Source organism: Monodelphis domestica, chromosome 3 (assembly GCF_027887165.1).
Source record: "Monodelphis domestica isolate mMonDom1 chromosome 3, mMonDom1.pri, whole genome shotgun sequence".
NCBI classification, from domain to species: Eukaryota; Metazoa; Chordata; class Mammalia; order Didelphimorphia; family Didelphidae; genus Monodelphis; species Monodelphis domestica.
Window position 1 is genome coordinate 309,803,970 of NC_077229.1, and position 27,917 is coordinate 309,831,886.

The window sequence follows — 27,917 nt, forward strand, 5'->3', positions numbered from 1 at the left end:
TAGCCATTATGAAAATCCAAATGGGATTTGATTACCTTGGAAAATCTGGTTCCTGGCATTCCAAGTGATTTTGACTGATCCCTTGGAAATCACTCCAAGAGCTTCAGTCAATAGAACACATTTCAAATCCTGAGTAAGTTTCTGGTTTTTGTTACAACTTAGATGCACAGGTAAAAAGAAGAAAAAAAATAGTACAAGCTAGAGGGAGAAGTAAAAGTGGTTTTCCCAAAGGGAGAAGGATTTCTCTCTCATGGGTGTGCGCGTGCACACACACACACACACACACACACACACACACACACACACACACACCACCTTTCTCAGAAGCAAAAGTTGTATAATCTGAAAAACCTGACATTCCATATTGAAGGTTTATTGTAAGGTAGTAAAACCAGATTTTATATCTCGTTTATTCCTACAACTTCTGATGTGCTTCCAAAAATGGTATTAAGGCAGCAGCTGAGGAAATTTTATGAGATAATGAAGCAGAACAGTGACTGAAAGCCATCTGCTCAGTTGTTTACAAACTTGCTTCAATACTTCAGAGGCGATGGTGGAGTACGTGTCCAAACTTCACAAGCTGCACGAGGTAGAACGAAATGAAATGCGCCTGGGTTGGGCTGAGCTTGGTCCCTCTCTGTGCAGTGTAAGCGGTTGCCAGGCAGGCCTGTTGGAAGCCAGCAGAAAGCACCACACAGAGGTGATTATGTGCCACCATCTGTCACGCTTCAAGCCTACCATACAGCATGGCTAATCAGCCTTGGCAGGATGATGGATGAACAGCAGCAGCTGCCAAAAGCCACTGTTGGCAAACAGTCCTGAAGTTAAGAACTTTTCCCCCCCCTCTGTCTTCCTCTCCAGGGTCCTGCTGCGTGTCCGCATGCTGTACTATCTAAGACAAGAAGTGATAGGGGACCAGGCAGATAAGATCTTAGAGGGTGCTGACTCAAGGTTAGTGCAAGTGCACATTTTTTTCTATGCCTTATTGTAGAGATTGGTGTAATCTGAAAACATTTTAAACATTGTGTTTTAGAACCTTCATAAGCTGCTATCAGGGACTCCTCTCTTTGTACAACTTGAATGCAATTGTCTTGGTTCTGAGCTTAGGGAAATGGCAGGAATCTGGGCGAGACTAGCTTTTTTTATTATGTGTGTGTTTGAATAATGTTCCTGTATGAGTTACTTTTAGTCACTCTTTTAAGTAGCTGATGATGGTTTGAAGGTAGCCTTTTAAACGTGCTGCCACGTAAGGTTTGTTTGTAGTAAAAGATAGACACCCAAATGATTCCCCTTGACCTCCACTATCTTCCTGGAGCCTTCGTTTCAGCACACTGCCCACATCTCTCCACATGTATTCTATAATGAAGTCTGTATGGGTGTAGATTTTATCATAGGTAACACATAGAATTTTTTATTATAGTACTAGCACTTGATTTAAATATAATTTAAGCTATTTTGTTTTCAGCGAAACAGATGTATGGATACCTGAACCTTTCCATGCTGAAGTTCCTACAGATTGGTGGGATAAGGAAGCAGATAAATCCCTCTTAATTGGAGTATACAAACACGGTAAGTGATGCTTCTCTTTGTGTATTTGAATACAACTTGACTGTATGGCTTTATCTGTATTTTAGAACTCTTCACACGCCTTCTTCCCGTCATAATATTAATGAGTTGAGTTCCAAAGGACTCTTGGCTTCTACCATTTTTCTGTATTAAAAGTCTAATTTGAGCTGTAAATATCAGATGCTGTTTTTAAATGTTTGTAGAATATTTGAGAAGAAAATATTTCTTTCTTGGCTGTAAATAAAACAAAACCATATTTGTTTTAATAATAGCCAAGTAGCACTATAGATCTCCATAAACTTTGCTTCCAGGACTGCTTCCCTTGCTAACTCTGCCAACCAGTGTCAAAGTGGACGGTGGGCTTAACCTCTGCTATTAATCTGTACAAGTGCCTCCTGGGCTTTGTTCCAAGCAATATTTCACAAATGTCAGTGCTGAGAACTCCCGGCTCCCTTGAGTGGGATGCAGCCTTGTTAACTTTGAAAGGCTGGGGATGTGGAGCTGGCAGGATATATACAGTGAGCGATTCCTGATTATAATCCCAATTCTCTGGAGGTCGCAGAGGTATTCTCAGCAGCCCAGCCTGACTAAAGGGGAGAATGATGGCTTATAAAACCTTTCATGATTACAGTTTGGCTTGGGGCTCTACAGCAGTTAGGAGCAGTGTGTTGTAGTACAAATCCTAATTGAATTGTGCTGTTCTGCCTATGTACAGCAGCCACGTTTTGTGAGCTCAGCTGAGGCAAGTCTAGCCTAAAAATCATTTCCCTGCCGTGCACTGTTGGGCTCTGCCATTTTCCATCTAGTCAACTTGGGCAGTAAAAAAGCAAATTGCAGTGTGTAAACCATGGAGGGAGCAGCATCATCTCTCTGACATGCGTTGTCCCAAACCTAAGAAGACAGGTCCTCAGGCTGTGTGTGTGTGCGTGTGTGCGTGTATGTGTGTGCACGCATGTGTGTGGTTGGGGCGGGGGTTACAGGGGGCGGGAGTCAGCCGACAGTGCAAGTTCCAACAGGACCAAAACTGTTTACAAAGGGGTGATGGAGGTGAAAAAGGAGTAACACTGTTGAGGCCATAAAGGCCCCATTAAGAAGCTTTTCAAATGTTGGACAAAATTAGATCTGTTAACCAAAAAATAGCAGAGTGGGGGGAACAAACATTTTCCTAAACAACATGATATTATATATTAAAACAAAGTGTTTTCCTATTAGCGTTGGTCATATATTTTTGTAATGTTCTTGAAAGTTAACTCAAACCGAGACAACCTCATTTAAGATGCTGATCCCTAGGATACTTTGTTTAAAAACAGATTTTTGTTTCCTTTAACTCAATATTGATAATAACCTTGATTCAGAAACAAAATATGCATCATGTATCTGTGCCATGAATCTTTCTGTGACAAGGCCTTTTTTTGTTTCTGTTTTTGTTTGCTTCATCTGCGGGGTGGTGGTGGTGATGGAAACAGGCTATGAGAAGTATAATTCTATGAGAGCTGACCCAGCACTGTGTTTTCTGGAACGGGTTGGCATGCCTGATGCCAAGGCCATAGCTGCTGAGCAAAGAGGAACAGACATGCTAGCAGATGGTGGTGATGGGTAAGAAGGATGTTTTAATATTTTAATAAACTTTATGTCAGTATCACATATATTGGCAGGGTTCAGTTTTTATACGTTATGTTTACTATATAGAATCAAACTTGGACATTTAAATGACTGCCATTGATTTGGTCTACATGGTGATTAATGTTAAAATACTAGTGAGAAGCAACCGTAAATATATATCATCTATGGTATATAAATCTGGTCACTGCCAGATTTTCACTACTATATGTTTTAGTGCTATTTATTTTCCCTTTTGACAGCAAGCCTCAGGTTAAAAGTAACACATAACAAATTGATTATTGGGTAGGAAAGTAAAGTTCCCTTGTTTATCAGTTTGATTTTATTTTTAAATTAAATTTTGCATAGGGGAGAATTTGACCGAGAAGATGAAGACCCTGAATATAAACCAACCAGAACACCATTCAAGGATGAAATAGATGTAAGAACTTGAGTATCCTGATTCTCAATTCAATATTTATAACAGATTTAGATTATTTTACACCCATGAAGCACTAGCTTTGTGAGGGGGAATGGGGAAGAGCTTTCTCCTAAAAGGTAAAGAAAAATAAAAATCTAAATGCCTTATTTTTCTTCTCAAGGAATTTGCAAACTCACCTCCAGAGGAGAAGGAAGAATCTATGGAGATACACACTACAGGTAATACTACAAGAGAGTCAAGGAAGAAGAATGAGTTTATACTGCATAATTGTGATTCATGTTAATACCAAAGACATTAGACACTTTGCCTTTTTTCAGATAGTATGTTACCCTTTAGATGTTATTTTAAATCATTTTTTTCTCATACTGCTTGAGCTTTCCCCCCTCCCTTATAATTTAACTTTTCATTTATCTATTAATGATAATTCTTCATGTTTGTTTTATGGTTACACCATGAGATTTATCTATAACAGAATGATTCAGGGTAATTTGGATTAAGAGAATTAAACTTTTTGAATTTTTCTACTGTTAGTAATCTTTAGAAATCCAAGGACTATTGCCAAATGTAGAAATAAAATTTTATTATTATATGTAGTAAATATGACCTTTTATGCAATATGTATAAAATCATTAAGTCATTCTAGAAATGTATAGTCTTTTTGGTTCATAAGCTTCATTTGAAAAAATACTACCTAAGGAAACACTTATGATATCGAATATAGGGCTTAAATTCCTATAGATACATACATATTTATATGTTTGTACATATACATATATATATTTATGTACATACATTTGACAAATAGCCATACATTTTTTGAAGCAGTCATTTCATTTTTACACTTGACTAATTAACTCTACTAATTATTCCAAATTTATATTTTTGCATTTTTAGGGCACTGAGCCATCCTTTCCATAATGTGGTCTGAATGCTAATAAGTCATCTTATTTTGTTGGGAATTGCAAAGAAGCAAGTAGGCATTTCAAAAATATTTTTTCCACTCCCCTAGGCAAGCACAGTGAAAGTAATGCCGAGTTAGGCCAACTTTACTGGCCTAACACCTCAACCCTGACTACTCGTCTGCGCCGCCTCATTACTGCCTATCAGCGCAGCTATAAAAGGCAACAAATGAGGCAAGAGGCACTAATGAAGACTGACCGACGAAGGCGTCGTCCTCGGGAGGAAGTGAGAGCCCTGGAAGCAGAAAGAGAAGCTATTATATCTGAAAAACGTCAAAAGTGAGTTTTTTGTGTTTTTTTATTTTGTTTTGTTCAATTCCTCCTACATCCTCTTCCCCTGTGTTCTGTTTTTTGTTTGTTTTTTGTTTTTTGTCTTATAGCCCTTTAGGAATCACCATCAAGGATAATATTTATGGGAAAAATTTAAAAACCAAAGCACTTTAGTTTTTTTTTTTCTTTGAATGCTTCACTCCTAAATTTATGAAGGGCAGGGGATGGGGGAGACTGGTAACAGCCAACTTTAATCTCTTTTATTCAAGTACTATTCAAGATAATATCTTTTCTTTTCCAATAGATGGACAAGAAGGGAAGAAGCAGATTTTTACCGTGTAGTTTCTACTTTTGGAATTATTTTCGATCCTATGAAACAGCAGTTTGACTGGAACCAATTTCGCGCCTTTGCCAGACTTGACAAAAAATCTGATGAGAGTTTGGAGAAATATTTCAACTGTTTTGTAGCCATGTGTAGGCGAGTATGCCGAATGCCAGCAAAGCCAGATGATGGTAGGTATCTTGATGAATTTAAATTGACTATTCAGTATTAAATAAGGAACTAAAAGCAAACAAATGAAAAAAATGGGTTATAAGTTAATTAGTTGTAATTTATAAACTAGTCTTTCTATTTAACCAAAGATAAATAGAGTTGCTTTTGTGTTATAGAACCACCTGACCTCTCTTCCATGATTGAGCCCATCACCGAAGAGCGTGCCTCTAGAACTTTATACCGGATAGAATTATTAAGGAAAATACGAGAACAAGTTCTTCATCACCCTCAGCTGGGAGAGAGGCTAAAACTCTGCCAGCCTAGCTTGGATTTGCCAGAGTGGTGGGAGTGTGGTAAACATGACAAAGATCTGTTGGTTGGTGCTGCTAAACATGGAGTCAGTAGGACAGATTATCATATCCTAAATGATCCTGAATTGTCCTTCTTAGATGCCCATAAAAACTTTGCTCAAAATAGAGGGACAAGTAATGTATCTTCCCTCAATCCACTGGCTGCTGGATTTAGTCAGACCCCACAAGTCATCTCATCAACTCATATCCAAGATGAAAAGACTACAGAACCAACTGAAGTCAAAGTAGAAGAGTCTGAGCATGCAGTGGCCAAAGAAAAACCTGAGGTTGAGGAAGGGGAAGCTGATGCTGGAGAAAAAGATATTAAGCAGGAAAGTGAGGCTGAAACATCTGTTAAAAGTGAAATGAAGGATATAGAAATTAGTGCAGATGCAGATCCAAAGTCCATTTCAGAAAAAGGTTCTGAAGAAGATGAAGAGGAAAAGCTGGATGATGATGATAAATCAGAAGAGTCTTCCCAACCGGAAGGTAATGCCTCCACACCTAGTTCTGTATTCCAGTTATCACAAGCTTTCTGTGAAATATTTGTATAGCAAAGTCATGCTAAACTTTGGCTTATAAACTTCTCAAGAGGCCCACACTACATAATTTCTTCTAAGAAGGAATAATATTCCCAGAGTTCCCTTAGATACTAGCAGTTATTAATTAGTTTGGATATGTTATCCTGGCGTAGAAACAACACATTTCATACATTCTAAATCATAAAGGAAAGAGTGATATTTTGTGGTTTATTGTCAAAGATTACATTTGTAGTTGTAGTGCATTCAGTATACTATATACCACTAAATGAACTATTCCTCTAAAAGTGTAGGATAGGGAAAGTTCTTTGAGGAAGAATTTTTAATTAGTGTTAGACACCCTACTCAATGTACCATCATTGCCCAATTTTTTCAATGTTCTTCTCACTGAGTAAAGGGATAGAATAAGAGCTCATGAGAAATTTCCTCAGGAAAGTTACCTTTGGTGTCTTCATTACTGTGGATTAATCAAAATAGAAATAAAGTACAAAGTCATAATTTTCAGCCATAGCAGTCACTTCTAGATCAATTGCTAGAAAAATTACCCTTTTTCCCCTCTCACTCAATTCTGATTCTTCCTGAGTTGCATTTACAGGGACTGTCCTGTTTGTAGTGAATGCATATCAGCTTTTCCTTCTCCAGCAGGAACTGCTTCTCAGGGGAAGAATTTTGATGAAGAAAGCAATGCATCCATGAGTACTGCCCGGGATGAGACCCGGGATGGATTTTACATGGAGGATGGAGATCCCTCTGTAGCCCAGCTCCTTCATGAGAGAACTTTTGCTTTTTCTTTTTGGCCTAAGGTTGGTGTTTCATCATTTCTTTATTAAACACAATGCTTAGGGGGTGAGTGCACACCTTTCCAAATTGTTCATTTTTTTCCCAAAAATAATTACAGAATTTCTGATTTTGTATGCCAGATTTGTAGGCAACATGTTTTTGTTAAAGATTCTTGAAAACATTTTTAGAAGGCTACCCAATAGAAAGGATGGCAAGCCAGGGGTGGTTGTGGAGTAGTAATCTATAGAATGTGGTTATACCTTTTTACTGCAGTGAGGTTCTTTGTGGCTTCTTTAATTAGATAGCATGGTTAACTAACATGCATTATTTCCTTGTAGTATATAAATTATTGTGTCAGCAGAATCACACTTTCCTAGTAGGAAGAAATTTATGAAATTGAATTGTGGATTATATCTGCAAAAGACTTTCAATATTAAAACAAAACTACAATTTGAGGAGATTAAATTCTTTATAGGGAGAGGGATGGAGTAGCATCAATCATTTTCATCTCAATCATATAATGTTAAATGGATTTTTTCAAAGAAAAGCAAGTTTCATAGTTAAGTCGTATAGAATACTGTGTATGCCATAATGATAGTAGTGGAAAGAATGACAATTTTGGAGTTGGAGAACCTGGTTCAGTATGAAGTGCCTCTGCCTCTTCTTACTAGTGTGACTTTGGACAAATCACTTAATCTCTTTGGGCCTCGGTTTCTTCATCTGTAAAATTAGGAAGTTAAACTATATGACCTTCCTTCCAACCCTGAGTCTGTGATCCTTATGCCTATAAACAATTTAATAGGAGACATTATGCAAACTTAGGGAAATTAGTTTTCTTACAGAACATAGTAATTTTGTCATAAATCCATTTTCAATTTGGTTCTGGTTTTAAGAGTAAAGAAATAAAGTAGTAATAGTTCTAATCACCATAAATAAGGCCATCTGGTTTAAAGCAAAATAAAACAAAAACTTGCTTTAATAGGCTTATTTCAAGGGAAAAGCAGGTCATCTGTTGCAGCTACTAAGATTGCTGGTAGATTATTCCTGCCAATCAGGAAGTTAAAGGATGATCTTATATTCTAATCATCAGTAATCATTGATTAAGTTGAGGGGAATGAAGGGATGCTGAAAAAATTAATTTTTTCCTTCAAGATTGTACTATCAAAGGATTCTTTTCTTTCCTGTCTCCTTAGTTCCTGCAGAAATTTCATCTGCTTTCTTGGATACAAAAAGTAGTTTCAGAGATGATTTGAAGGGCTCTTAGTAACAAGCATTTTTAATCTTTGGAACTCAGTCTAAGTAGACTAAAAGCTGTAATTAGAAATTTTTAATGTACACGCTTCAATGAAATTTGAAGTGATAATGGGTGTGGAATGCAAATTGACATTCATTAGGTAACCCTAGGTTGATGCCCATTTCATAATACTGAACTTTATTAATAGTGACGCTAATGAGGAAAAACTTCCTTGTATAGACTTTTAGATCCAGCCTGTTGGATATGAAGTTACCAGAGCTTCAAGATGCTAAACACAGATGTTTAATATGTCTCCTGATGACTTAAAAAAGTATTTCTAACCACATATGAAATTGTTAGCTTTGCAGATATAAATGCAAACCTACTTGTAAAGAGCTAAAACATTTTTTCATTTGTAATTTTTTGAGGAGGTGGTTGTATGTGTCTCTAGTTGTTTCAAATGGCAATGCTAATGTTAATATGTTAAAAAACAAAATTCTCTGTCCTGGGGCTACCTGAGGACTTTCTCCACAACAAGACAATCTTTCTAGATACACTATACTACTTTAAATATTTTTTTAATTCTTTGAATGATTACCAAATACTTTTTATTATTGTTCTTAACCAGTTTAAAACTCAGTTTTCTTTGTGCCAACATTTCATTATATCTTTTCTCCTTTGTATAGGATCGTGTAATGATAAACCGATTAGATAACATCTGTGAAGCAGTGTTGAAAGGGAAGTGGCCAGTAAACAGACGCCAGATGTTTGATTTCCAGGGACTTATGCCTGGTTATGCACCAACAGCTGTGGACAGCCCCCTACAGAAAAGGACCTTTACAGAGCTTTCAATGATTGGTCAAGCTAGCATCAGTGGCAGTGAGGACATTGCTGCTTCTCCACAGTTATCAAAGGCAAGTTAGAGAGATCTTATTTATATAATATTAAAAAAAAAGTATTTTCTTTTTTTTAAACTTGAAAACATTTATGCTTATAGCAATCCCTTTTAGAACAAAAGGGATACTGTATAAGTAGTCTCCAAATTATGTGGTTTTATTCATAAAAGACTAATTTGCTTTCTGTGTTTTATTTTTTATTTATTTCTTAAAAGCCAATCAGTAAACCAGAAGTTGCTTTGCTTCTTTACAACTTCACATCTTCATTTTTCACTAGGAAGATGCACTCAACCTATCAGTCCCTCGTCAGAGGAGGAGGAGGAGGAGAAAAATAGAGATTGAGGCTGAAAGAGCTGCCAAGCGACGGAATCTCATGGAGATGGTGGCTCAGCTGCGGGAGTCTCAGGTGGTCTCAGAAAATGGACAAGAAAAAGTTGTAGATTTATCAAAGGCCTCACGAGAGGCAACAAGTTCTACCTCAAATTTTTCATCTGTTACTTCAAAGTTTATCTTGCCTAATGTCTCCACACCCGTGTCTGATGCCTTTAAAACTCAAATGGAACTGCTACAGGCAGGTCTCTCACGCACACCTACAAGGCATCTGCTTAATGGCTCCTTAATGGATGGAGAACCTCCCATGAAGAGGAGGCGAGGAAGGAGGAAAAATGTAGAAGGGCTTGATCTGCTTTTCATGAGCAACAAACGGACATCATTGAGTGTAGTAAGTCCAGTAGCTAGTTTTCATTCGGTGTGCACTCATGTTTCTATATCTGGTTGAATTCATCTCAGTTAAAGGATATCAAATCCAGCTCATGCCATTGAAGAAATAGGTGAGATTTGGAGTTAACAGAGTAGTGGATATTATCTGACATAATTATGGAGATGACTTGTAGGTTTCCCAACTTGTATGAGGATCTGCTTCCTTTTCTTTATGTGTTTATTAACTCTGACTTAGTTTAGATGTTATTCCTCCTTTGGTTATGATCTATTTGATTACTGACACAAAATCTTGGTTTTGCCAGACAAAAAGGTTACCACAGATATATCAACCTACAGTAAACTTGGATTTATGGAAAATTTGGTTTGGGGATTAGCCTTTTATTATATAAATTGTTTTTTCTGGCCATGAATTTTGTGGTGAATTCACAACTTGTAATTGTGTTTTTCTCCTGGGGCCAAGCTCACTAGATTTTGAACTTGAACCATTATTTTAGTAGAAAATTGACATATATTTCCCTGTGGAATCCAATTATCACTTATGAAATAATTTTAAAGAATTTATAAATACATCAATATAATACATTCATCATATCCTCTAAAATTTACCACCATAATTCATCAAAAAGTTGGCTATTTCTGTTACTCATTGAAAGATTCCAGAAATACTTCCTTAGAGAACTCTGCTGCCTCAGACTTGGGGGTTGGATTTATGGCATAGCATAGCCTATTCCAGGTGAAAACCAATAAGCTGGCACTGAAATCAGTTCTATCTCTTTTAACTTCTTTGGATTATAGATGGATCTATGTATTTGAGGAGAGCCAGAAGTAAACTGCCTTATAAATGATAAGACCCAAGGAAAACAGTTTCCCCCTTTAATTTGCATTCTTCTCCATGTCAACCTTTTTGTCTCTCCTTTAACTCTAGAACTTGGAGAGGGGGAGATTTTTTTTTTTTTCGGGAAATCAGAAAAAGCAAGACTAATTTCTCAGGATTATACATTTAGATCATCAATACCTCATTTTACAGATGAAGAAACTGAGACCCAAGGGAAATGAAGTAAATTACCTATATAATAAGTAGCAAAGGGGAATAGAATCTGAATCAGCTTTCTTCCATAAAGTGAGGCTGTTGGCCTAGATAAATTCCAAGAGTCCCTTCTAGCTATCATTCTTTTAGATGACAAAGGTTTCAAAGTCTACCCTCCCAGATGGAAGCTCTTTTGAATGTACCTTACTATGTCTCCAGCCATAAGGTGCAATGTTTTGTTAGGTATACATTAGTGCTCAGAAAATAGTGAATACGTAGGTAACTCCCAGTGTATGGCCTTCCTCCACTAAAGTAAATGGAGCAATTTCCTTGTTGCCTGAGATACAAAGAGATAGGGAGTCCTCCAGGGTTATACATCCAGTAAATAACAAGTGGGATTTCAACTCCAACTTTTCTGATTCCAACCTCAACATTCTGTCCATTATCACACTGCTGCTATACAGTGGGTACGCCCACCCTGCAATAGGTACTTAATAAGAGTTGTTGAAAGGTGTCCATTTAACTATAACTTGGTGCATCCTCCCTAAAATGGCAACTGAATTAACCATGCCATCTTGAGATGACATACTATCACTAGTGTTCTGCCTTCTTGAAACTTTGTATACCATTTTGGCATATCTTGTTGCCTAAAGTAATCTTCTTAACTTTTGACAAGTTCATAATGACAAATTTATGCTGTAGAAGCCATTAATTTTTCCTTTAAAATTTTGAATCATGTTATCTACTTTGCTGGAGACCTTTTGTCTAGAAGAGCAGCACTTTTAAACTAAGAATACACTATGTTGCCAAGATCTAGAGCTTGTCCGCTTTACAATGTTGCTACACATACCCAATGAATATTGTTGTGCCAGGAAAATGGGATTTTGTGCAATTCACCAGTGCTTAACCTTGCAAAATCAATGGTTTTTTTTTTGTTTGTTTATTTGTTTTGTCATAACTAATTCCTCTTAGTGGTTTTTCCCATGATCCCCAAAAGGCAAAGTAATCTTCACAACCCTCACAGGGGAGATAGATAGTTAGGAACTCTTTCCCTGCTTAGTTACATAATTCTTAGACAAAGAGTGTCCTGGTTAAGGTTTAAAAGATTGGAGGTGAAGAGTGGATGAAAAAGTATGCACTTCCTAGTTGTATGATCCTGAGCAAGTTATTTAACCTCAGTTGCCTAGCCCTTATTGCTTTTCTGCCTTGGAACTGATTCTTAGGTTAAAAAAAAAAAGTATGAAAATTCTAACTGAATTACAAATTAAAAGTGAGAAAGGAACTTGTCAATAATTGCTGTTTCATATTTGGAAATAAAATAAACAACTTGGCCAACTTATTTAAAAGTTAACATTTTGGGAACATTTTTATCCTGTCTAGGTATGAAGTCTCATGATATTAGGGTGGCATTCTCCTGGGATATGGTACAATTTTAGAATGTTTTTGTTAAAAATAAGAATGAAAAGAATTGTCTGTCTTTCTACAGGAGGATGCTGAGGTGACCAAAGCTTTTGAAGAAGATATAGAGACCCCACCAACAAGGAACATTCCCTCTCCAGGACAGCTGGACCCAGATACTCGAATTCCAGTCATAAACCTAGAAGATGGGACCAGATTGGTTGGGGAAGATGCCCCTAAAAACAAGGATTTAGTTGAATGGCTTAAACTACATCCTACCTACACTGTTGATATGCCAAGTTATGTACCAGTAAGTATCAGGGAATCATTGAGTTTGAAGAGACCTTAGAATAAGGGCTTTTAACTTTTTTTGGTGTGTCATGGACCCCTTTTGGCAATCTGATGAAGTCTATGGATCCCTTCTCAAAATAATATTTTAAATAATTGGTCATTTTAACTTGAACTTATTAAAAGTCACTACTATTATAGTTGAGAATGACATATATTTCCCTGTGGAGACCAATTATCACATATGGAGTAATTTTAAAAGAATTTATCAATATATCAGAGTAATATTTTGTTACAAATTGCTAAATTTCAGTTTGAGATTGGTAAAAATAAACATGTAATTCTTTTCCCATCCAAGTTCACAGATGTCTAGAAATCAATAGACCTCGAATTAAGAATCCCTGTTTCAGAAGCAATTTCTTAATTGCTTCTCTCACCTCCCTAACAGATGTGTATTCAGCCTTTTTAAATTGTAATACTTCAATCTGAAAACTTTACCATTATGTGGTCTAATATTGTGTGAACTTTATTGGTAGCTATATTATCAAATAGTTGTTTCAATAAGTTTGTGGTCAACTAAAAGCCCTAGATCTTTTTAATATGAGTTCCTTTTAAATCAGAACTTCCCTATCCTATACACATGCATCTTTTTTTTTTTAATGTCATCATTTGTTCTAGGTAATTTGAGTCTTTGGTTTCAGTCATAGACCAGAGAGTTTTGAATTTTTAGCCTAACCATAGTATTAGTTATTGCTCTCTCACTTCCATGTTATCCACAAGGCTGATCTGCATATCTAAGTCATGAGTAAAAAAGGGTAGTCTGGTGGTATATGACAATTGTAGTCTATAATAGCATGACTCTTAAATGTTTAAAATTTAATTCATTGAAAATCATATCATTGGTAAGAAATAATGAGAATCTCAGAGACTATTAAGCATACTTAGACATTCTTACCTTATACACTTAACTTACTGCCTTAATTTACATAAGAAATAGTACCCCATCTCCCCAGTCAGGCAAACATCACCTCTTAAATGTTCCTACTGCTTTGCTGAAAATGACTAATTGGTTATATTATTGAATACTCAGTAGGAAAAACTAAACCGCAACTTGTTCTTTCCTTTTTCCTCAAAGAAGAGTGCAGATGTGCTGTTTTCCCCATTTCAAAAACCGAAGCAGAAACGACATAGATGTCGAAACCCTAACAAATTGGATATCAACACCTTGACTGGAGAAGAAAGGGTACCTGTTGTAAATAAACGAAATGGAAAGAAGGTAAAACTTTTTATGAAGGAATTCTCTATCAGCAGTTATTTCAGAAAGGTAGCTTTTCCTGGTAATTTATTTCTAAACAGGTAAAAGTCCATTAAAATGACTATATGCAAAAGCATGCCTATAGTTTAAAATAGATTTGTTTTGTTTTCTTAATCAGATGGGTGGGGCTATGGCTCCTCCAATGAAGGACTTGCCCAGGTGGTTAGAGGAAAATCCTGAGTTTGCTGTTGCTCCTGATTGGACTGATATAGTTAAGCAATCTGTAAGTATAAACTCCAGTGTATGTGTATGCATCTCAATGTGTATTCTCCAAGTCTGTCAAAAAAAAAAAAAGAAGAAAATGAGAGACAGAGTGAAACTTTGTGTGTGAGAGAGAGTTTGGCATGTCTGAAATCTGGTGTTTTTCTGAAATCTTTTACCACATCACCTACTTTAAACTAAAGAAACTGATGTGAATCAAATTCAACCAAAGATCCATCAGCAATAGCTTAAATTTTGCACCTATACTTACAAGGAACATTAAAATATTTACGTTGCATTTCAGAAAGAAGAAATTGTTAGGTAATAGACATTTGGCACCAGGTGGAAGTCATTTAGAGGAAAGTTGTTCTAAGCTCTTTTCCAAGTGGACAAAGATATATTTATACTGTTCAACTGGAAACCATTTTTATTCTCTTTTTTTACTCATTAATTGGAATTAGAGGGACTCTACAAATAAATAGGTTGATCTGCACTGTAATAGCTACCATCATGAAATGTATTGAATTTAGTTGAAAATATTTGCTAGTTTTTCTCTATTCAGAATGCTAGATTCTGATCCATAAGGATCCAAGTGAGTCTTTATCTGCCTTTCTCATTACCACTGGTCCTTCCTTCTTAAAATGACTTTGTATTTATTGGTGTTCATATTGTTATCCTGTCAGTAGAATGTAAACTTCTTGAGGACTACAACTGTTTTGTTTTGTCTCTATGCTCTAAAGCCCAATGCCATACTTTATCCATTAGTGAGCATAATCATGAGCATAATCAATATTTGTTGAATTATTTCAGTGTCCACTTGGAAAATGAGCTTAACAAATGAAGTCTAACAAAAAATAAAGGAATATTATGAATATTTGAATTATTTTAAATTCTTCCATTCAGAATATTAAGTGCAGCAATGGGATAAACCATTGCTGTTTTCTATAAAAAAGTTGCTTTCATAGACATGATGGTGTTCCTCTCCCCTTCCTAGGGATTCGTTCCAGAGTCCATGTTTGACCGTCTCCTCACAGGGCCTGTTGTGAGGGAAGAGGGGGCCAGCAGAAGAGGGAGGAGGCCAAAAAGTGAAATTGCCAAAGCAGCTGCGGCTGCCGCTGCCGCCGCCGCCTCCACGTCGGGCATCAACCCACTGCTGATGAATAGCCTGTTTGCTGGGATGGATCTCACGAGCCTTCAGAGTCTACAGAATCTACAGTCTCTACAACTAGCAGGTCTCATGGGCTTCCCTCCAGGACTTGCAACAGCTGCTGCTGCTGCTGCTGCTGCTGGAGGCGATTCTAAGAATCCTGCTGCCATGCTCCCTCTCGTGTTGCCAGGAATGGCCGGATTGCCCAACATGTTTGGACTTGGTGGGCTGTTAAATAACCCTCTCTCAGCTGCTACTGGAAACACCACTACTGCTCCCAGTCAAGGAGAACCTGAAGATGGCACTTCAAAAGTGGAAGAGAAGGGAAATGAGAATGAAGAAGAGAACAAAGACTCTGAGAAAAGCACAGACACTGTTTCTGCTACTGACTCTGCAAATGGATCTGTCAGTGCTGCTACTGCCACAGCTGGATTGCCCTCCAACCCTCTAGCCTTCAATCCTTTCTTGCTGTCCACCATGGCTCCAGGCCTCTTCTACCCATCCATGTTTCTACCTCCAGGACTGGGAGGATTGACACTGCCTGGTTTCCCAGCATTAGCAGGACTTCAGAATGCAGTGGGTTCCAGTGATGAGAAGGCTGCTGACAAAGCTGAGGGAGCTCCCTTTAAAGATGAAGAACACTTAGAAGGCAGCGATGCTGAAGAGAGCCTAGATAAGACTGCAGATTCCTCCATTTTAGAAGATGAAATAGCACAGGGTGAAGAACTAGACTCACTTGATGGGGGGGATGAAATAGAAAACAATGAAAATGATGAATAACCAGTACCAGTTACAGTTAAAGTGTTTAAAACTTTTGACAAGTGGTAGTCCTACTGTTTACACTCACAGTTAATGTTCATACCTAGTTTTTATAAGCTGTTCTGTAACATAGTGTAGCAAAAAAAAAAAGTTTAAGTCATGTTATACAGATGTGTCAAAAGGTATCTTGGTCATTAAGTATTGTGCAGTGCATTATTTATTATCCCTAGGAGAGATGAAATTTGAGAGGTGATCATGTCTTTTTAAGGAAACTTACATAATGCTCTGCTTTTTTTTTCTTTTGGTACCATTGGTATTATAAAAGCAGCAATTTGTAACCGAGTGGCACTAATAGAAGGAAGTGCTGCTTAAAGGAAGTATGAAGTTATATATTTAATTTTTTAATTTTAATTTTTTTTTTTGCTGTGAAGGTCAAGATGAAATTTACCATACATATCGTATTTGCTCATTATTTTTGACTGTATGGGAGTTCCCACACTTGCTCACACACACATACACACACACTCTGACAATCTCCAAGATAGTGTGAATGTCTCTGTCTTGAGACACAGCAATAATAAGGCAGCTGTTGAATGTGAAGAGTACCTTTTGGAAATTAACCCACTGAGAAGGTTCTTACAGGATAAAACTACAGTTCAATTATCTCATGATCTTGTAATGCACTGGTATAAACAAAAAAAAAGAAAAAAGAAAAAAAAGAGAGAATCAGGTACCTTTTTTTAAATTAAAGGACTTTGTTACTTTAGCCACAAAGCTAAACAGCATTACCTCAACTCTAAACTAGCCTTGAAGTTTACAGACATGACTTTGTAAATGTATTGTTTTTCTTTGTTGTGATGTCCTTTTATTTTTTTCTTTGAAAACTGCTATCATGTAAGATAAGATGTAAATTGCTGCCAACTGTAGTAATGATACTTTTAATAAAAGTGACCCATGATATGCAGAGATGTAATTATAGAATGTAGTGTTTAGGGAAATCACAACTGGTGTTCACTCTATTTTTTGTATTCGCAATAGATGCAAATACAGCATTCTGGCTTTTGTACGGTTTCTTGATATATATCCTCTTATACTAGATTAGCTGTTAGTAATACTCTGAACTGATTGTCTTTGAGACCAGACAGGAAGAAAAATCTTGAATTACCTTCACATTATTCACTCTAGCTAACTCTACAGAAATGCACACAAAAACCCTTGCATTACCCCCCTCAAAAGGGCATCGGAGACTGAGAATACTTAAAAATGTGTTCAGCATGTGATAATATGGTACACTAAAGAACAAAAGGGCAAAAGAAAAATGAAGCTTTAATAGGCACAATATCTAGGTCATTTATCCTTGGTTAATGGGTAGAAAAACACAATGCTGTAGTGTCAGCAAGGGACACAAAGGCTCTGTGGTATCCTGTAGACCAGTGCTTGTGATGCCAGAAACCAGTGTGTCAAACAACCTACATGAAACTAAATCTGACCCACTTAAAAAAAAAAAAAACTAAAGCCCTTTCTAGAGAGTTACCGATTTGTACCCTTTGGTGACCTTTGATATTTGAGATAATGTATCATCTGAGAACTACTGTTTTCGATCTTCTGTGTCACCTGGACAAACAAAACTAAAGGGAAGAGAGCAGAGAGAAAGAATTGGGCTAGGCTATTGTTTTCATTTATGTGTTTTCCTTACAGTACCAGGGAAATAAAATTTACAACTAGACAGGCAACTTTAGTGACACCGATTGAACACAACATACACACATGTATGCAATTTCTCTTTCTCTCACACACACACACTCACACTCTCATATATCCAAAGTGCCAGAAAGGGGGACAGTTTTGAATCTTCACTGACTAATGATGCTGTTGCTTTTCCCCCTTGAAAGTGACTTAAATGATATATACTGTGTATTAGAAAAAGGGCATCTTTTCTGAAAGGGAATTCTTTGAACAAAAAAATAAAAAATTAGAAGTGAATAAAATGTGTAAGGAGATGAATAGCATACAAATGAATTATTAGAACTACAGAACTAGAGAACTTTTTAGGTCTTGAATAAGTCAAGCAAGAATTTGTAATGAAATAAGCTAGAAAGGGAATTTTTTTATATCTTTTATTATGGACAAGTTTTTTTTAATAAGTAGAATATACAATGTATATGTATCCATCCATATTGGAAGATAAATGTTATGAATAGTTATGACCATCCACACCAGTTATTAGCTACAGTCCAAGTAGAGTAGTGTAAGTGATAGGCCAACCATTGACCATCACAGCATAGCCTACGGGACACATTTGTTTAATCTTTGAAGTTACTTAAAATTCTATATTGAAAATTGTAACTGTATATTTGCTCTCTAAGAGAGCTTCAAGGTTAAAGATCTAGGTGTCTGCCTATTTAGGAGATGTTTCTAGTTCAATTAAGATCACAGATCTCTACAGGAAGGTATTTTAGTGATCATCTAATCTAAGCCCACACATTTTTACAGGTGAGGAAACCAAGGCCTAGGGACATTAGGTGAATTGCCCAAACTCACACAGGTGACACATGGCAAATCTAGGATTCAAACTCAGATCCCATGACTCCAAATTCAGCATTCTTTCACTCCACCAAGAATGAGGTGGTTCACAGCAAGAAATTAAGTACTGAATGATAATTGTCTTCACCCCCTGGAAAGTGGAAAGTAGGTTAGAAATTGAGAGTTAAAAGTGCCACCTTTCAAATCCAAGTTCTGCCATTTTACTACTTGTGTTACCTTTGGCATGTTACTTAAACTCTCTGGGACCCCTTTCCTCATCTGTAAAAAAAGAATATTGGAATGGAAGTTGTTTAAGGTCCCTTTTAACTCAAAGTCATAGAATCAGAGTTTGATGGTAAAGATTTTTTTAAATGCTATATGTACTATAGATATGTTTTGATTCTTCTTTAGCATCTGTATTATTTTGTCTAAGGACGTGTTAAGATTGTGCACTTACTAATATCTCTTATGTTTTTAGTAAAGAAAAAAAGAAAAGACCTTCTGCATCTTTTTGTTTGTTTTAGTGAGAATGAGTTTACCAGAAAAAAAAAGTAAGAAAATGATAGTAACTTTGAGAGGAAATCATACAGGAGGAAGGGACCTTAAACATCATCCAGTCCTCTCCTCATTTTACAGATGAGGAAGCTGAGGCTGAAAGTGTTTCAATAAATTGCCCAGGGTTACATAGCTACAGAGGGCCAGAGTCAGGGTTGGAACTTAGATCTTCTTCACACTAAGCACAACACTCTAGCCTCTATAGAAGCCACCTAGAAAAAGAAAACATGGAAATAGCCCAATATGGCAATCCCACCCACTACTTAATTTTGGTATTTAATATTGGTACATCAAGTGAATTAGTAATTTCCCCATACTATCCAAAAAGTATTTTACTATTATTCAAATGTCTGTGATAGTGCTAGTAAGTAAAAGATGCTTTTGATAATTAAAAACAAAACAAAAACCCATTGCCATTGATGCTAATGTTTTTTTTAATCTATCCCTATTACATAAGCAAGCTTTTTGAAGTGATGAAGTTTTTTTTAATTGCAGATAAGAAACTCTACAAATTACTTTTTATGAAGATGGAAATGAACTGCCAATTACTATAAATTCTGTAGCAAAATAAATTAAATTACTGAGGTACTAAATAAACTCTAAAAAGTACAATGTAGCCTCTTTATAAATTCCTTAGCTTGATCTCTTGCAAAATGGGCATTTTGATGTTTCCTCAACTTCGATAAGAGTTACCACCAATTTGTTGGTATTTTGTGGTTAAGTTTGCATTTGACATGAGATGATTAAGATAAATGTTAAGAGACTGCATCTATTGCAACATTTTTTTTGACAAAAATTATTTCATGCCTAGACTTTTTGTAGATTCTTATCCAAATTTAAGGATAGGATATTGGTTTTTGAAGTGTTACAAATTCTTTAAATGCTTTTATATTGCCTGTCCTTTTCCATTGCTTCTGCACATTCATTCTCCTTTCAAATTCACAAACAAAATAATTCCATTCTTCTTTAGAATAACATTGTAGAGACTCACCAGTCCCATTCTAATGCCTCGGAATTTTTAGAAGTACCCTGCTATCATGGAGTTCTATTGGATTCTATCCTTTGCAAGACATACAAAAATGGATTTGGGAATTCCACACTAGTCACTAGAGTGACAGTCAAATTCTTATAGTAAATTAAAACTGGTAACAGGTAAGTTAAAACATTAAGGGGAAATCATTTCATTTTCTCCTGTAAGATATATTTCTTGTCCTAGTATTTTGATCTTAAAAGCAGGACTTCAACGTAATAAATAGGAGACACATGATCTCCATCTCTCTCTCTCTCTCTCTCTCTTTCTCTCTTTCTCTCTCTCTCTCTCTCTCTCTCTCTCTCTCTCTCTCTCTCTCTCTCTCTCTCTCTCTCTCTCTCTCTCTCTCTCTCTCTCTCTCTCTCTCTCTCTCTCTCTCTCTCTCTCTCTCTCTCTCTCTCTCTCTCTTTCTCTCTCTGTCTCTCTGTCTCTCTGTCTCTCCCCCTTTTCTCTCTCCCTCTCTGTCTGTCTGTCTCTCCTTGGCTCAGGGAGAGGTGCTGCAGTGACTTCAAAATCATTTGCAATCCAAAACCATCCTATAATTGTCAGTCTGCTCAAAGGCCTTTAAATGTAGAAGTAGACTGTTTCACTGAAACTTAAGCAGGCTGTAAATTTAATAGTGTTAGGAGTATACAGGGCATTTCAGAATAGAAAACTCATCCTGCTCGACAAGTTCAACCCTGTTTCTGTAGGAGTCAGGAAGCTGTTAACATTTGAGTATTAATCATTTTTGTTTTATAATTTGCACTGATGAGTTCATCCATACCACACCCCTGTGAGTTAGGAAAACATTGTGGCCACTGCCTCATTTACCATCGAGATGAAATCACTGGCCACATGGTAAGCTAAAGAAGAAGGCATTCAGCCTCAGAATTCGCCCCTTCAAGCTGTGGCTTAGATGACTACTTCCCCCTCTTTCTTCCTTAAAAACAAACCAGGAATGCTTATTACAAGTAGAGGATAAGGAAGGGCGAACCTTCTAGAAATCAGGCTGTGGAGGTATTCCTTGCCTAGCATTTTCCTAAGGAAGATTGCTTGTGTCCTTTACACCCAGGAAGAGCTTCCTCAATGACTGCTTAATGAATGAACTGTTGAATGGTCTGAGGGAGCAACTGACTGTTCCTGATCAGTCAAGGACTGACAGTAGGGGTCAGACCAAAAACCATTTTGCTCTCTGGGGAAAATCACCAGAAATCTCTGAAAGGGCAACTTTCTGATAGAACCCAAATGAGTTGGTGGAAAGAAGCCCCTCTGCCGAGCAAGTGGAGATCGACTTCCCTTGAAGTGACCCTTAAGATGCTGATGGGAGTGAGCAGAAGGGCGGGGCAAGTCTGGAACCTCCAGTTCATTCAGGAGTTTGCTCTAGCTGTGTGGTGTTGCTATCAGTCTCCACCCACAGGGTTTTCTGGGCTATTGTGGGGCTCATAAAGGATTTGCATATCTGTGGCTGCAGAGCTAATGTTCTCTCATTCCCCTCAGAGGCCCTGCAAGGCAACTCCATGATCCTTTTCCATCTATTTCTAAGGGTTAGCCGAAAATAAGAGACGGCCATTGTGTTTGACTGCAGAGGCATTGTTCTTCACCAGACAAAGCTGGCATGTTTCTCAGATCCACAGTTTCTGCTCCTTCAGCCATAGCTGGCTACTGAGAAGCAGCTGGGCAGACCCTGAATAGCCTGAAGTCTTTCTTAAAACCAACTTAAAAAAAAGAAAGAAACCCCACTCTAAAGCCCCCAAACTCTTCCTTACTCCAAAAATGTGAAGGAACAATTCTCTTACAATAGGGCACAGCATTCTTTTATTTAGGAAGTTGTGTATTTTCAGAGATGGGAGTTTTAGTAAGTAATACAGTATTGATGTGCAATATGGGGTGCCTTACTGCCCCTCTTTCCCTTGCTCCTGCCTAGTGGAAGTACAACCATTCAGGAATGTTATTTAGAAGGGACCAATTTCCATTACGATTATCATGAGCAATGAAAACTGAGGATTTTCCCATCATCCCTCAACCTAAAGTGGTGATTGTGGAGTTTAAGTTCATTTTTGTGAATTCCTCTAAGTGGTACCCAGGTATCATCTGTGTGTCTAGGTTATAGTCTTATCATTAAAACCTTCCCTCTGTGGTCCCTGCAGAAGCCAGAATCCTCCCTATTGACACCTGAAGTAAAGATGGCCTTACCAACTTTTGCTTTTATGTCTTCCTTTCTTAGAGTTTCTGCATAAGCCAAATGAGAAAATTATCCAGTGACTTTTAAGGATATCAAGGAAGTGGTAACAGTAATCTAGATTCCAGGATGGAATAATGTATTTTTGTTTGTTTGTTTTTTTAAACCCTCACCTTCCATCTTAGAATCAATATTGTGTATTGGTTCCAAGGCAGAAGAGTGTTAAAGGCTAGGCAATGGGGGTTAAGTGACTTGCCCAGGATCACACAGCTAAAGAAGCATCTGAGGTCATATTTGTACTCAGGACCTCCCATCTCTAGACCAGGCTCTCCATCCACTGAGCTACCCAGCTGCCCCCAATAATGTTTTTCATGACAAGCACCAGTGGATAGAGAGATGGAGATATTTGTTTCTCATGCTTTGTGACCTTAAGTGGTCACCTAATTGAGTGTAAGAGTTCAAGAATTTATCTTAGCACAATTCTAATAGGCTTATATTTATTTTCATACCACCAAAAAGTGCCTAGCCCTAAATCTGCTATTTTCATTGGTACAGTAAGTAGCCCATGGGGTGGTGAGGCAGGGGCAGTGGTTAGAACAAGTGGATCAATGATACAATTAATGATGGCAATGCCAAGCTATTCATATCCACATAGGAAATTCATATGTACAACTAACATACATATCATAACTAAGATTCCTTCAGCATTTCGGAGTCTCAAAATATCCCATAAATCAGGGAATATCTCCCTTCTACTGAGGAGCTACTGGAATGCTTCCATGTCTTGAAGGTCTACATGGTTTGATGACAGTTATTGAGTACAACTTCTTACCAACTAATTGTCAATTGTGGTACAATGTATTGGATAATCAAAGAAAAAAAGGTGGGCCAAACATATGAACTTCTCTTCAGTGATAGACTCTATGAAATCTTCCATTAATGTTAACTTTGTAGAAATGGTAATAAGAGGGAAACAGAATGTTGGACAACTCTACCCAAAGCAGGACCATTTGTGGATCATCTTAATTTTTTTTAATAGAGGGAAAACAACAGCTGAGTCTAATTTTCTACTAAAGAGAGAATTTAATTAAATTCTGAGTACAGCGATCTTTATAATATTGGAGCAGGGGAAGTTTGGATATGAAATAACCAACTTACAAAATATGTGTTGTACTCGTTTTTAATTTATATTTTTATATGCCTCTAAGCTGATCTCTTTTAGCTTCTCAGCCCTGGATCTGAGTTTGAATGGCTGAACAGCTTCTTCTTTTTTGATCTTAGTTCAGACCTTTCTAGATAAGAACATCTCCTATCCCGATAGGCCAGGTGCCTGGTGGTGGGGAAGAGGTTTAAATTTGAAGTGTTTGTTGGAAACCACATTAAGTCCATAAATCTAAATGAACAAATATTTTTTGAGCACCTGTGACATGTCAGGCATGGTGCTGTAAGGAATAACGCAATGATGCTTAAGACATAATTTCTATCCAGTAAAGAGTTTACAAAAGAGTTTCCAGGAAATAATACCAGCAAGGAGTTTACAAAACATGGGGGCAATAATAATACTGTTTTAAATTTGTGGGGCAGCGGGGTAGCTCAGTGGATTGAGAGCCAGGCCTAGAGACAGGATATCTTGAGTTCAGATATGACCTCAGACACTTCCTAGCTGTGTGACCCTGGGCAAGTCACTTAACTCCCATTGCCTAGCCCTTCCCACTATTCTGCCTTGGAGCCAATAAACAGTATTCATTCTAAGTTGTAAGATAAGGGTTTAAAAAAATAAAATAAATAAATTTGGGACCATTTACGGTCTTTGACATACCTTCACTTATCATTTATTTGATTTTTACAACAATCTGTGATATGGGCTGATTAGTATGGTTCTCATTAGGTAAGGAATGGAATTCACATAGTAGTCAGCTGAAGTTGGCACTAGAACTCAAGTTTTTGATTTACTTCACTGACTTCATTAACTATGTGACCTAGACAAGGCAAGTCATATAACCTCTAGGAACTTGTTCCTTATTTCTGCAATGGGGATAATAATACCTACGGTACTATTATTAGTCCTTGAGGACTGTTATAAAGTTCCAATGAAGTCACGTGTTTTAATATGCTAATAACTGAAATTCTCAATTGGCAATATTTCTTCATTGTAAACTATTAAGTGACCAATCAAGGCTCAGTGGATTGAGAGCCAGACCTAGAGACAGGTGGTCCTGGTTCACATCTGGCCTCTACTTTCCAGCTGTGTGACCCTGGGCAAGTCACCTAATCCCTATTGCTTAGCCTGTACAGCCTTTCTGCCTTAGACCAATACATAATATTAATTCTAAGACCAAAAGTAAGGGTTTAAAAAAAAAAGACATTCTAATGGTCAGCAATGGATTCTTTTGAATTTTCCAAAGAGCTCTGAACCTCCTGGCCCCTTCGGTACCTTTATGCACTTTGGGGAACACATTTTTCAGTTCTTCCCTTGAATATCCCAAGACTTTTCTAATTGGTAAATAGCTAATGAAGAAATGGTCCATCAGACCCTCAGCCTTTCCCACACCAAAGGCAGACAGGTGAAAGTTTGTTATGTATCTGGAAAAGAACCATTGTAACACTTTCTAGGGAGCCAGAATTTGTAAAAGGACATGTTCTGAAGGACCAAAAAAAAGTGCAAAAGTCTCTAGACCAAGTGGTGCCAGAGAGCCCTGATAAGAGAATTAATAGAGTGTATGAAAAAAAAAATTCTCAATTAATGATGATAGCCAACATTTCTATGGCACTTTAGCACTTGTAAAAGCATATTATAAATATTTCATTTGCTCCTCACAACAATCCTTAGAGGTCAGTGTTATTATTATCTTCATTTTTTAGGTGAAGAATCTGAGGGGATAAAGTTAAGTGACTGGCCCAGGGTCTCACAAGAAACAAATATCTGGAACTGCAGCCAGATGGTCCAGTGGGGAGAATGGCAGATCTGAAGTCAGGAAGACCCAAGTTCAAATCCAGCCTTAGATACCAGCTGTGTGATCCTAAGTGAGTCACTTAATCCTGTTTGCTTCAGTTTCTTCATATGTAAAATGTGATGGGAAGGAAATGGTAAACCACTCCAGTATCTTTGCCAAGAAAACCCCAAATGGGGTGACAAAGAACCAAGTCTTCTTGACTCCAGATCCAACTCCCTCTTTGCCTCCACTCTTTATGTGCCACAATGTTTTGTATGATGTCTGTTAGATTCTAAGCTATCAACTTGAAGCAATATATAAGATTTAAATATCGAGCTGGTAAGTGATATATTGGTTTTGAGGAGGGAGGATTACACAGTGGCAGGGTGGTAAGGGAAGAATGCCTGAAGGTCTTTAAAGTCCCTCCAAGATGGCAGAATTTAGAAAGCTGGGAAGCATGGGAGAATAGAGTGAACAGAGGCGGAATGGTGGGAATGGCCACAGCATGTTCAGGGGACAGTAGGTGATCAGATGTACCCTTCTAGAGTGCTTGAAAGTTTTACAGCTAAGCATTTGCCTCACAACCCTGTGAGTCTGAAGGTAGTACAATGAAAGGAGTAATGGATTTGAACCCTGGCTGTGATCCCATCTGTGTGAACTCAGGCGAGACAGTCTTAGAATCTCAGTTTCTAATTTGGCTGGACTAGATGATCCTCTGGTCATCTAGTTTCCTTCCAGCTTTAAATCCATAATTATATTACGAGTATACAGATGAGGAAATTGATTTCCCCCTTCCTGACTAAACTAGTAAGTACCTTGTTTTCTAGCATAAATCCAGTATTCTTTTCTTTTCTAATAGATCTCACTTCCTGATTTGTATAGAGTAGTAGAAGAAAGGTAGAATGGTCAGGTGGAGAGTTTTGAATGCAAGGATTTCCACCCATTCCTCCTCTCCCTGTGAAGAAAAGAACCTAGAACATGTTAACCTTCCTCCAACTGGAACCATAGAGCAGGTTGAGATTTAAGAGGTCACTCAATCCATTTTACAGATAAGAAAACTGAGGTCTAGAAAGGGAAAGTGACTTGTTCAGGACCACATATGTTAAAAAAAGAGAACTAAGCCCATAACCCTGGTTTTCAACTCCAAATCTGGGGCATCTAGTATTGCCTCCCTCTCCAATGTGGTACTTGCTAGTTGGGGAAGGACTAGAATTTGATCTTGTAGGCAAAGGGGAGCTATTGAAGATTTTTGAGTGAGGGGGTGAAGGAATGAGTTACTACAGCTTTAGAAGATTCATCTGCTAGCAGCATGAAAGCAGACTTTCACTTGGGAATGAATTAATACTTGGTCAAAGACCAAGATATGAATAGGAAAGACTGTTGGAGTTCACAATTGAACTGAGTACACTGAATGGGACTTGTCCTTTTGATAAAGCACTTCCCTTCTCCGCCAGTAGATCTTAACGTTTGGACTGCAAGCAAAGTAATCCAGGCAGGAAGAGAGAAAATCTTTTTCTTGGATTTGAAGAAAACACATTAATTATGATTACTTAGGATAGCCATATTCTCCATTCAATTTTGGAAGAGAAGCAGCAGCATGGAATAGTGGATAGAAAGCTGGCCTCGACCTCGTATCGTACTGAGAGTCATTTTCCCATCTCAGATCCTCAGTCAGCTCTCTAAGACTAATTTACAGACAAGTTGGTCTGAATTCTCATATGTTGAGTTCCAATCCCTGGACTTGTCCAAAGGATGTTATGGCAGCTGATCTAAAAAGGTTTTCAGATGTCAGATCAGTCTACTACATTTTATTATTATTATTATTTTTTAAACTCTTACTTTCTGTCTTAGTAACCACTCTAAGAAGGGCAAGGGCTAGGCAAATGGAGTTAAGTGACCTGCCCAAGGTCACACAACTAGGAAACATCTAAGGCCAGTTCTAAACCCAGGTCCTCATGACTTGAGACCTGGCTCTCTATCCACTGAGCCACCTAGATGCCCCAGTCTTATATCTTATTAAATAATGGATAGCACATCACACTGATACATGGCCCTACATATCTGTTGTTTTTCCTCCTCATACGCTTGGACCAGACTACCATGCAAGAGGGAGTTCTTTTGTGTTGTTTTGCTTGGAAAAACGCTGTCAAAGGAAAGATGTGAGAATAAAGGCCTCTGAAATGCCTCCCTCTGAGACTATAGCACTTAACTGTCCCCCCTTCCACAAACCAAATGCCCTCAGGATCCAGGGCACTTGTCTCTACTTGTCCTGTAATTTAAAAAAAAGCAAAAACAAAAACCTCTTGTGATCAATACCTTCTACCCTCCAAGGAGGAGTTGGTTTATTTGGATGGTTTTGATTTTAAGTTTACTTTTCATTAGCTTTGGCATATTTGGCACTCTTTTTCCCAGAAGCCCAGGATTCAACTTGCCTACTGTCATTGTCCCATGCAAGCAAGACCGAATAGTAATTAGACTGAATTCATGATGCAACAAGAGACTTCCTGGCATCTTGGATGGAAAGAAGGAAAGAGGGAAAATGGGGGTGTTTTCCAAGATCAAATTTGACCTGGATTATATAAAATAAGGATGGGATTTTGGATCTAGTTTTATTCTATACAGAAGAGGAAGAGGAAGGTCTGAGAAAACACATCCTCTATCAGAACCAGCATATGTTACTGAGGCTTTGTTTTAGAGAGGTCCTGAAAAACAAGGATTTTTGGGAAACTGAC

At 37.5% G+C, this 27,917-nt stretch overlaps 1 protein-coding gene across 8 annotated transcripts in view; it reads left to right on the forward strand.

Annotated features, from left to right (window-relative positions):
- CHD7 (chromodomain helicase DNA binding protein 7) overlaps positions 1-17,054 on the forward strand; it is a 241,360-nt gene extending 224,306 nt beyond the window's left edge. For 4 of the 8 annotated variants that reach the window (XM_056823954.1, XM_056823957.1, XM_056823958.1 and 1 more), the window contains exons 24-38: positions 862-951; positions 1,466-1,569; positions 3,033-3,162; positions 3,535-3,607; positions 3,768-3,825; positions 4,617-4,845; positions 5,141-5,349; positions 5,506-6,168; positions 6,861-7,021; positions 8,919-9,150; positions 9,410-9,849; positions 12,362-12,583; positions 13,697-13,837; positions 13,995-14,099; positions 15,072-17,054. In XM_056823954.1, the coding sequence (XP_056679932.1) occupies positions 862-951; positions 1,466-1,569; positions 3,033-3,162; positions 3,535-3,607; positions 3,768-3,825; positions 4,617-4,845; positions 5,141-5,349; positions 5,506-6,168; positions 6,861-7,021; positions 8,919-9,150; positions 9,410-9,849; positions 12,362-12,583; positions 13,697-13,837; positions 13,995-14,099; positions 15,072-16,004 (3,790 nt within the window). In that variant the 3' untranslated portion in view covers positions 16,005-17,054. The remainder of the gene's footprint in view (positions 1-861; positions 952-1,465; positions 1,570-3,032; positions 3,163-3,534; positions 3,608-3,767; positions 3,826-4,616; positions 4,846-5,140; positions 5,350-5,505; positions 6,169-6,860; positions 7,022-8,918; positions 9,151-9,409; positions 9,850-12,361; positions 12,584-13,696; positions 13,838-13,994; positions 14,100-15,071) is intronic. The other 4 variants (XM_056823960.1, XM_056823961.1, XM_056823962.1 and 1 more) reach the window with 4 other exon arrangements.
- Positions 17,055-27,917: the final 10,863 nt, after the last annotated feature.